The 11,388-nt window shown below is 39.2% G+C and overlaps 1 protein-coding gene across 1 annotated transcript in view; it reads left to right on the plus strand.

Moving 5' to 3' along the window:
• LOC115196997 (RNA-binding Raly-like protein) overlaps positions 1 to 1,527 on the plus strand; it is a 57,241-nt gene extending 55,714 nt beyond the window's left edge. Inside the window, exon 7 of the mRNA XM_029758100.1 lies at positions 1,138 to 1,527. Within this exon, the coding sequence (XP_029613960.1) occupies positions 1,138 to 1,146 (9 nt within the window). The 3' untranslated portion in view covers positions 1,147 to 1,527. The remainder of the gene's footprint in view (positions 1 to 1,137) is intronic.
• The last annotated feature ends 9,861 nt before the right edge of the window (positions 1,528 to 11,388 follow it).

Here is an 11,388-nt window from a genome sequence, read left to right on the forward strand (position 1 = left end):
TCTTCCTCCTCCTACTGGTGATTGCTCACTCCTGCACCTCAGCAATGTAATATTAATGTTTGTTTAGTGCTTGAACGTTTTACATTATCATAGATTTTCATTATTTGTTCTGCAACATGTTGTGGAATGGGCATGCAGATCAGATCACTGTAGCATTGGCTGTCACAGTTGTAATAGTTCTGGAAAAGTGTGTGTGTGTGTGTGTGTGTGTGTGTGTGTGTGTGTGTGTGTGTGTGTGTGTGTGTGTGTGTGTGTGTGTGTGTGTGTGTGTGTGTGTGTGTGCGCGTGTGTGTGTGTGTGTGTGTGTGTGTGTGTGTGTGTGTGTGTGTGTGTGTGTGATGGAACAAAGAGAGTGAGATATGGGGAGATGATAATTGATTAACTATTGTTCTTCAGATTTTGGGACTCGTACATACATTACATTCTGTGCGCCCACCTCTTCAAAAAAAGAGTAATTATCTACAATTACAGCCAAGTGTCTCCCTACCTGGCTGACACAATAAGTGTTCTGCCTCCGTACCACTGCTCATTATCTATACCAGGCTGTGTGGGCTGAGCGGTAGGTGTGTTCACCAGGCAGGGGAGCCATTGTTTCTCTGACAGTTGAGGGGGGAAGGGGGAGGAAGATGGAAGGAATGAATAGAGAAGAGTGTTTACCAGTCAACCACAATACAGCATCCCAAATCTGTACTAATGGCAAGGAGTAATAACACTTCCTAGGATTGCATGGGAGTGTCACTCATCCCTCCTAAACTTGGTTAAACAGATGCACAGATGGAGAGTTACAGTCACAGTGAAATCTGGTAACTGTCAGATAACTGTTTTTGTGATCTGTGAATGTGATGGTTTCTAAATGACGATGAGCAAACGTGGCACAGTGTGTTTCATGTCAGCATATAAAGTCTCTCTCGCTCTTGTGATTTCTCAGATAAATAACCATCATTCTGATCTGGAAGATAGCATGTGAGGAGATCAGGTATACATGGCTAATAAAGGTGATCTGTCAGGATTATAGCACAAAACATGATTGTTTGCATGTGGATTCTGTTTAATTACAGTATGTAATTACATGTTAATAATAGTGTAAGTAAGTATTGGCTCATTCTCAACTATCATTATCACCTTTACTCTCTCCAGACTCAATGAACCCAATGACAGCAGCACAGCGACATGGAGAGGGATTCAAGTGAAGGGAGGAATGATCATCTCTGATCACAGTCAACATGGACAGAACCCTCAAATACACTGTACCTTACAAAGTTAGATCTTCATGAATCTTTTCTTTTGATGAGTAAGAAATAGTTCCCTGGTTACCCTCAGTTCCTTTCCCACAGTCAGCTTCTGTCCACCTTCGTGTCTCCAGCTCCCCTTTGCAACAGGTTCCTACAGACTTATGGACTCAACAAAATATGGCAGCTTTTTAACAAATGTGTAGTCTCTTGAAGAAGGAGACTGACAATTTATATGCTTCACACAGACAGACACACTCACGTTTATACAACTACAGTTGAAGTCGGAAGTTTACATACACTTAGGTTGGAGTCATTAAAACTCATTTTTTAACCACTTCACAAATGTCTTGTCAACAAACTATAGTTTTGGCAAGTCAGTTAGGACATCTACTTTGTGCATGACACAAGTAATTTTTCCAACAATTGTTTACAGACAGATTATTTCACTTATAATTCACTGTTTCACAGTTCCAGTGGGTCAGAAGTTTACATACACTAAGTTGCCTGTGCCTTTAAACAGCTTGGAATATTCCAGAAAATGATGTCATGGCTTTAGAAGATTCTGACAGGCTAATTGACATTATTTGAATCAATTGGAGGTGTACCTGTGGATGTATTTCAAGGCCGACCTTCAAACTCAGTGCCTCTTTGCTTGACATCACAGGAAAATCAAAAGAAATCAGCCAAGACGTCAGAAAAAAAATTGTAGACCTCCACAAGTCTGGCTCATCCTTGGGAGCAATTTCCAAACCCCTGAAGGTACCACGTTCATCTGTACAAACAATAGTATGCAAGTATAAACACCGTGGGACCACGCAGCCGTCATACCGCTCAGGAAGGAGACGCGTTCTGTATCCTAGAGATGAATGTACTTTGGTGTGAAAAGTACAAATCAATCCCAAAGGACCTTGTGAAGATGCTGGAGAAAACAGGTATAAAAGTATCTACAGTATCTCACAAAAGTGAGTACACCCCTCACATTTTTGTAAATATTTGAGTATATCTTTTCATGTGACAACACTGAAGAAATGACACTTTGTTACAATGTAAAGTAGTGAGTGTACAGCTTGTATAACACTGTAAATTTGCTGTCCCCTCAAAATAACACAACACACAGCCATTAATGTCTAAACCGCTGGCAACAAAAGTGAGTACACCCCTAAGTGAAAATATCCAAATTGGGCCCAATAAGCCATTTTCCCTCCCTGGTGTCATGTTACTCGTTAGTGTTACAAGGTCTCAGGTGTGAATGGGGAGCAGGTGTGTTCAATTTGGTGTCATTGCTCTCACACTTCCCTCATACTGACTGGTCACTGGAAGTTCAACATGGCACCTCATGGCAAAGAACTCTCTGAGGATCTGAAAAAAGAATTGTTGCTCAACATGATAACGACCCCAAACACACCTCCAAGACGACCACTGCCTTGCTAAAGAAGCTGAGGGTAAAGGTGATGGACTGGCCAAGCATGTCTCCAGACCTAAACCCTATTGAGCATCTGTGGGGCATCCTCAAACAGAAGGTGGAGGAGTGCAAGGTCTCTAACATCCACCAGCTCCGTGATGTCGTCATGGAGGAGTGGAAGAGGACTCCAGTGGCAACCTGTGAAGCTCTGGTGAACTCCATGCCCAAGAGGGTTAAGGCAGTGCTGGAAAATGATGGTGGCCACACAAAATATTGACACTTTGGGCCCAATTTGGATATTTTCACTTAGGGGTGTACTCACTTTTGTTGCCAGCGGTTTAGACATTAATGGCTATGTGTTGTGTTATTTTGAGGGGACAGCAAATTTACAGTGTTATACAAGCTGTACACTCACTACTTTACATTGTAGCAAAGTGTCATTTCTTCAGTGTTGTCACATGAAAAGATATACTCAAATATTTACAAAAATGTGAGGGATGTACTCACTTTAGTGAGATACTGTATATCCACAGTAAAACGAGTCCAATATCGACATAACCTGAAAGGCCGCTCCGCAAGGAAGAAGCCACTGCTCCAAACCAGCCATAAAAAAAGCCAGACTACGGTTTGCAACTGCACATGGGGACAAAGATCGTACTTTTGGAGAAATGTCCTCTGGTCTGATAAAACAAAAATAGAACTGTTTGGTCATAATGACCATCGTTATGTTTGGAGGAAAAAGGGGGAGGCTTGCAAGCCGAAGAACACCATCCCAACCGTGACGCACGGGGGTGGCAGCATCATGTTGTTGGGGGTGCTTTGCTGCAGGAGGGGCTGGTGCACTTCGCAACATCTCAAGACATCAGTCAGGAAATTAAAGCTTGGTCGCAAATGGGTCTTCCAAATGGACAATGACCACAAGCATACTTCCAAAGTTGTGGCAAAATGGCTTAAGGACAACATAGTCAAGGTATTGGAGTGGCCATCACAAAGCCCTGACCTCAATCCTATAGAAATTTGTGGGCAGAACTGAAAAAGTGTGTGCGAGCAAGGAGGCCTACAAACCTGACCCAGTTACACCAGCTCTGTCAGGAGGAATGGGTCAAAATTCACCCAACTTATTGTGGGAAGCTTGTGCAAGGCTCCTCAAACGTTTTACCCAAGTTAAACAATTTAAAGGCAATGCTACCAAATACTAATTGAGTGTATTTAAACGTCTAACCCACTGGGAATGTGATGAAAGAAATAAAAGCTGAAATAAATCATTCACTCTACTATTACTCTGACATTTCACATTCTTAAAACAAAGTGCTGATCCTAAATGACCTAAAACAGGGAATTTTTACAAGGATTAAATGTCAGGAATTGTGAAAAACTGAGTTTAAATGTATTTGGCTAAGGTGTGTGTAAAGTTCCGACTTCAACTGTACATTCATAATGTAGTACTGCCACTTAATGTATCCAGATCACCACAGATTAGGAATATGTAATTAATCAATTGATATAAAAAAACCATTCGAGATTGACTAGGCATAGGACAACAGTATTAGGCATCTACACTCCCTGTGTGTTCTCCTCTACTTTGCATATTTGTCTCTACCAACTTCCCATAGCTTCCACATTAGTACTGTCAGTGGAGACAGATTTTTATGCAAATATTCTAAAATCGGCATGAAGAAAATATGCAAATTTTCCCACTAGTGGTGTGTTTTCATTCCACCAAACGGACTTGTTGGGGATAAAAAATAGTGAGTGATGACATAGTGCACATACAAATAACTTGTGTGGTTAAATTCCCATGTACTGAAAAAAACTAAAAAATAAGCTAAATAGGTTTCCATCGCATTTTCAACTCTACTGATGGTTTGGTCACTAAATACAGTATGTTGCGTTATCGCGAATGTGCCCACTCTGGTATTGACACGTGCGCTCTAGCCAACAGCTCGCAGATACAGTGCGGGTATACTGTTGCCTACATGATGAGATTATCATGGACTAAAGAGCGAGATCATTTTTATTAGTCAAATGGCAGCCAAGCATAGATCATCATATCACCAGGATAAGACTCTCCAATATGTATTGGAAATGAGCATCATGTGTTGTCATTATCAGTAGCTAGGTTTCCATCCAATTGGCAACTGATTTTCATGTGAATATTCTAAAATCCGCATAAAAACAATGTGCGCATTTTCCCAACACAGATGTGTTTCCATCAAATTGACGTGTTGCGGATAAAAGACTGTGCGTGATGACATAGAGCACATAAAAATAATATTTGCGGTTAAATTCCCATGTACCGAATGAAAAAATTCACGTCAAATGCGTTTCCTTCGCATTTTCAACTGTACAACCAATTTTGGGTTATATAGCGATGGATCTGCATCTGTAACATGATGAGATTATTATGGATTAAAGAGCGATATTATTTTTAAAACGGCAGTGAAGCATAGATGATCATGTCACCAGAATAATAACCTCGATATTTATTGGAAAGGAGCATTAAGCTCATCACCTTGCACTTTCACAACCCTGTTCAATTCATCATAATTTATTTAATCTGTAGCTAATAAACTGCATGCTTTCCCGGCGAGTCGTAGTGGGAGGACCACACCACATGCCATCGTGTGACTCCAAGTTTACTTCAATATGATGGTTATTATATCGATACTTGCGCCTAAAAGCGTTTCCACCGACATTTCTCGCACAATTAATTTTACCGACACAAAAAGATCCTACATGGTCTAGTGTATTTTGTTTTGTAGACATTTGGAAAGTTTACCAAAACTTGTTCTGTTTCCATTAGGCCTGTCATACCATTTGTTTTTAAATCAGACGTACTTTACTTGCTTACAAAGGTTGAATGGAAACCTTATTGACTTGAGGAGGTATTTGTTGATTGCGTTTTTCTGGGGACAATTTCGACTGGCATCAAACTATTTTCTTTACCCCAGGAGGTGCTTCAATGCCACAACTAAAAACTATTATTCATAATAGTCATAACAATGGCCATTGAAAAATTCTACATGGTTGTTCCACGAAATGAGTGCCTTTTGCTTCCCTTTGATATTTTAAGTAGAAATTGTGCACAAATGTTGCATTTTAAAAGCCTCTTAAATGAAGTGCCATTGAATATAGACCACATGGGATTTCAATACATTTGATTTTTAACATTAATAAAACCTTGCTAAAGTGCCAAAAGTCAGCATTTTGACATCTCCCTCTGTTTATCCTCTGTGACCTCAAGGAAAATGTTGACCCTCTTCTTAACCCGAACATTTCTCCAGGATTTCATCATCATTGTAAAGCCCTAGTTATTTTGTCGCTTTGACCAAGTCATTTCTGAAGATTATTTATTTATTTAATGTTATTAGTGATACATTTTAAGGTAAAGAAAAACCCTGTCCCTCATTTTAAGGTCAACCCTGTTATGTAAACTGAACACTATTTTAATATGCTGAAACTATTCCTTTAAAAAAAAAATGTTTTCAAAAGAGACATTAAACTTTGAACAGTCAAATCAGGTGAGCTCGTTCTATTTTTTGGGGTCATTTTCTGGTGTTTTGTGGTGGAAAACTGAGTGGGTAAAGCATAAGATGTTGCCCATAGACAGGCTTGAAATCTTTTAACAATTTCAATGTTTTTAGTGACGCTTGCATTCAATTGCCTCTCCTTGTTGCACACACCAAGCTTCCATTCCCCCTGTCACAAGGGGATTTATGGCTGCTTTAAGTTGTCAACCTTGTTACTTTATTTGGCACTTAATAGGCATGCAAATTACTGTAGTCATTTTTTTTTACCTCTTGAGATGGGAACATTTAGTTTTTTTGTTAAGTTGAACATGTGCTCCTTGTGACAGAATGTTAAAATTAAGTGAAATAAAATGTTTTTATCCCCAGCGTGTTACACTATTCAAAAGGCACCTAATTGGTGGAACGACCTTACTGTATAATGTTGTACTGTATTTTAAACCATGGCTATTTGAAAACAACTGTTAAAATAAGTATATTTCACTTTCTTTATGACCAGCAAGAAAATAAATCCAGACTATTTACTCTGGAAAAAATTAAGTTCAAGATGTGATGGTTTTTCATAGATTCCCAGTATATGATTATATTAAGCATTTGCGTTTACTTTGCATTATTATATATGTTTCATGAAGTCTCGTGTTTTTTTGTGTTTCTAAAATACTGAATGTAAACTATACATTGTGACAGTAGTAAAGGTATGACTATTTTCGTATAACTGAGTATGCATATTTATTTAACATACATTTGAGTAGCCTAGGCCTAGAAATGTGGTGGCTTATTGTTTGGCAGTGTTCTCTGTACTCAGCTCAATCATTTACCTGACTTGTAAACAATTATGGTTTTCTTATTTTTATCTGTGGACTATTCCAATTTGATTGTCTATTTTATATTGTCTTGTTGTGGGCAATTAAGTCGGCCAGGCAACCACAATAAACATTGTATCAACCATGTGGCTAAACTTTGTCAATGTTGACAAGATACGCACAGACCAAGGGCTCTATTCCATCCCGTAAAGGACATTTAAAGTAATTTCCTATTGAGCCGACCTCTGCAGCGTTTCCTTTGAATGCAGTCTCCGTTAACGAGAGAAAATTGCTTTTATTAAATTTCCATCACGCTGTAACGATGAATTTCCACGATACAGATTGAATAGAGCCCCTAGTTTATTTTCGAAATAGGTCTAGTCAAGCACCTGACATTTGTTTGCGCACCGTGGTGTAAAGTAGTCTACTTAAGTAAAAATACGATAAAGTAGCCTACTACATAAGCCGTTTTTTGTGCTTTACTTCACTATTTATATTTTTGAGAACCTTTACTCCACTACATTCCTAAAGAAAATAATGTACTTTTTACGCCATACATTTTTCCTGACACTCAAAGGTACTCATTACATTTTGAATGCTTAGCAGCACAGGAGATGGTCAAAGTCACGCACCTTATCAAGAGACCGTCCCTGGTCATCCCTATTGCCTCCGATCTGGCGGACTCACTAAACACAAACGCTTAATTTGTAAATTGTGTTGTAGTGTGCCCCTGGCTATCTGTAAATAAAAAAAATACAAAATAAAATCGTGCCATCTGGTTTACGGAATTTCAAATGCTTTATACTTTTACTTTTGATACTTAAGTAGGCTATATTTTAGCAATTGCATTTACTTTTGAAACCAAATACTTTTAGACTTTTACTCAAGTAGTATTTTACTGGGTGAATTTCAGTTTTACTTGAGTCATTTTCTATTAAGGTATCTTTACTTTTACTCTAGTATGACAATTGTGTACTTTTCCCACCACTGTTTGCTCATAGTGAATCCAATGTGAGTTGCCCTTGCAAAGAACGAAAATGAACTCTTTTGTCTTGTTTGAAACAACTGCACAATCAGGTAAGTGATGAGGACCAAATTAACTTTAGTTTCATATGCTGGCATAAATCAACAAGTTATCGACATCAAATCAAATCTAAATGTATGTGTCACATGCACCGAATATAACACATGTAGACCTTACAGTGAAATGCTTACTTACAAACCCTTAACCAACAATGCAGTTTTAAGAAAAATAAGAGTTAAGTAAAAAATAATAACAAATAATTAAAGATCAGCAGTAGAATAACAGTAGCGAGGCTATATACAGGGGGTACCGGTACAGAGTCAATGTGCGGTGGCACAGGTTAGTCGAGGTAATTGAGGTAAAATGTACAAGTACTGGCAGCTTCATTAAGTAGTACTCGCAAAACACCAGTCTCAATGTCAACAGTGAAGAGGCTACTCAGGGATGCTGGCCTTCTAGGCAGAAGTGCAAAGAAAAAGCCATATCTCAGACTGGCCAATAAAAATAAAAGATTAATATGGGCAAAAGAACACAACACTGGACAGAGGAACTCCGCCGAGAAGGCCAGCATCCATCGCCTCTTAACTGTTGACGTTGAGACTGGTGTTTTGTGGGTACTATTTAATGAACCTGCCAGTTGAGGACTTGTGAGGCGTCTGTTTCTCAAACTAGAGACTCTAATGTACTTGTCATCTTGCTCAGTTGTGCACCGGGGCCCCCCACTCCTTTCTATTCAGGTTAGAGCAAGTTTGCGCTGTTCTGTGAAGGGAGTAGTACACAGCGTTGTATGAGATCTTCAGTTTCTTGGCAATTTCTCACATGGAATAGCTATCATTTCTCAGAACAAGAATAGACTGACGAGTTACAGAAGAAAGTTCTTTGTTTCTGGCCATTTTGAGCCTGTAATCGAACACACAATGCTGATGCTCCAGATACTCAACTAGTCTAAAGAAGGGCAGTTTTATTGCTTCTTTAATCAGAACAACAGTTTTCAGCTGTGCTAACATAATTGCAAAAGGGTTTTCTAATGATTAATTAGCCTTTTAAAATGAGAAACTTGGATTAGCTAACATAACATGCCATTGGAACATAGGAGTGATGGTTGCTGATAATGGGCCTCTGTACGCCTATGTAGATATTTCATAAAAAATCTGCCGTTTCCAGCTACAATAGTCATTTACAACATTAACAATGTCTGCACTGTATTTCTGATCAATTCAATGTTATTTTAATGGACAAAAAATTTGCTTTTCTTTCAAAAACAAGGACATTTCTAAGTGACCCCAAACTTTCGCACGGTAGTGTATATAAAGTGTAATATTGATTGTCGAATGAGTGTATATGTGTGTGTGTATGTCTGTGTGGTTGTGTGCATGAGTGATTGCATGTGTGCTAAGGTGCAGAAAATAAGAGCAGGTGGTCAGTCCTGCTCAAGTGTTCAGCAGTCTGATGGTTTGTAGATAGAAACTGTCTCTTAAGCCTGTTGGTATCAGACCTCATGCTCCAATACCATCTCCCTGATGGTAAGGGAGAGAACAGCTCGTGGCTGGGGTGTGTGGGGTCTTGATGATGCTGCATTCCTTTCTCAGGCACTGTTTTGAGTAGATGTCCTGGATGGTTGGGAGCATGGTCCCAGTGGTGTACTGGGACGTCTTCACCACTCACTGAAGGGCCTTGCAGTTGTGGATGTAACAATTCTCGTACCAGGCCGTGATGCAACCGGTCTGGACACTCTCGATGGTGCAGCGGGGGTATTTGGAGAGGACTCAGTGCGGCATGCCAAATTTCTTCAGCCGACGTAGGAAGTAGAGAAGCTGTTGCGCCCTCTTGACAACAGTGGTGGTGTTGTTGGTCCGTGGTGTTGTTGTGGATGCCGTGGAACTTAACATAAAAAAACAAATGTATTTTAATCATTTAGCAGACACTCTTATCCAGAGCAACTTGCAGTAGTGAGCTCATACATTTTCATATTTGTTCATACTCATCCCCTGTGGGAATCGAACCCACAACCCTGGCGTTGCAGGTGCCATGCTCTAGCAACTGAGCCTAATGGGACCAACTCTACTGCAGTTACGTTGTTGTGGTTCGGAGCATTTTCCCTCCTCTGCTTCCTGAAAACAACCAACTCCTTTGTTTTGCTGACGCTGAGGGACAGGTTGTTGTCATAACACCACAATGCCAGTTCACTTACCTCTTCCCTATAGGCTGACTCGTTGTTGATGGTTATCAGGCCTATAACCGTGGTGTTGTCAGTAAACTTCATTATGGAGTTGGTGTCGTGTAAATCCACACAGTCGTCGGTGAACAGGGAGTACAGCATAGGACTGAAGACACACCCCAGTGGGGCCCCTGTGTTAGGAGTCAGTGTGGAGGAGGTGTTGTTGCCAAACCGCACATCCTGTGGTCTGCCCGTCAGTAAGTCCAGGATCCAGTTGCAAAGGGTGGTGTCCAGACCCAGGGTTCTGAGCTTGGTGTCGAGGTTGGAGGGAACAATAGTGTTGAATGCTGAACTGTAGTCAACAGCATTCTTACATAGGTATTGCCATAATTCTTCTTGGATCACTAAGATTAGGATCTGTTTTAATCTATTTCATAATTATTGTTATGTTTATTGATCAGATATTATGCATTTCACCACAATTTCCTCAACTACCAGCGGAAAAAAAGTTAAAATCAAATCTAATATGTTCTAATATGTTTTAACATTGCCCACCTAATGAAAAGGCCTGAGTTAAACATAATACTGAAAACCAATATATTTCACATACAACGCATAATCTTTTCTGGATCTTGTTTTTTTGCCATGTTATTTTTATGTACACAAATTTAATAAAGAACAAATGGCATACTATCAGATTGAGCCAAAATTACTGACATTGAAATTGTATTTTTCCTAATATTTCCTAAAAATGGTGTTTGAAAAAGTCTTGATGATGATGATTATGACGATGATGATAAACTGAAGTCATATGGTGGCAAAACAAAATGATATCACAAACATTTAAGTTACTGACAACTGCTGCTACCTGTGTATTTATTACTCGCTGGATATTTCTATTTTTGTATGTTCATCATAAATGTGCAAATTGTATAATCAACCTGTCAAATTGCTTGTCCATGATGAAATGTGCGTGTGTGTTTATCAGCCAATCACAGAACAATATCGAGTTCTGCAGAAGGACCCAAAGTTGTCGTATTCGCGCATGGATGATTTTATTTTTATTAAAGCTGTACACTTGTATCTATTGAACACTTCGTATACTTTTTTAATTGCATTTTGAATATGCTTACATTTTATATAATTTGTCAACCATATCCAAATAATACATAAAGAAATATGTCCATTCCAACATAAATTGTGTCAGGCATGATTATGGTCAGGTTATTGGAGTCCTCAATG

The sequence above is a fragment of the Salmo trutta genome, chromosome 7, assembly GCF_901001165.1.
Source record: "Salmo trutta chromosome 7, fSalTru1.1, whole genome shotgun sequence".
Classification (NCBI taxonomy): Eukaryota; Metazoa; Chordata; class Actinopteri; order Salmoniformes; family Salmonidae; genus Salmo; species Salmo trutta.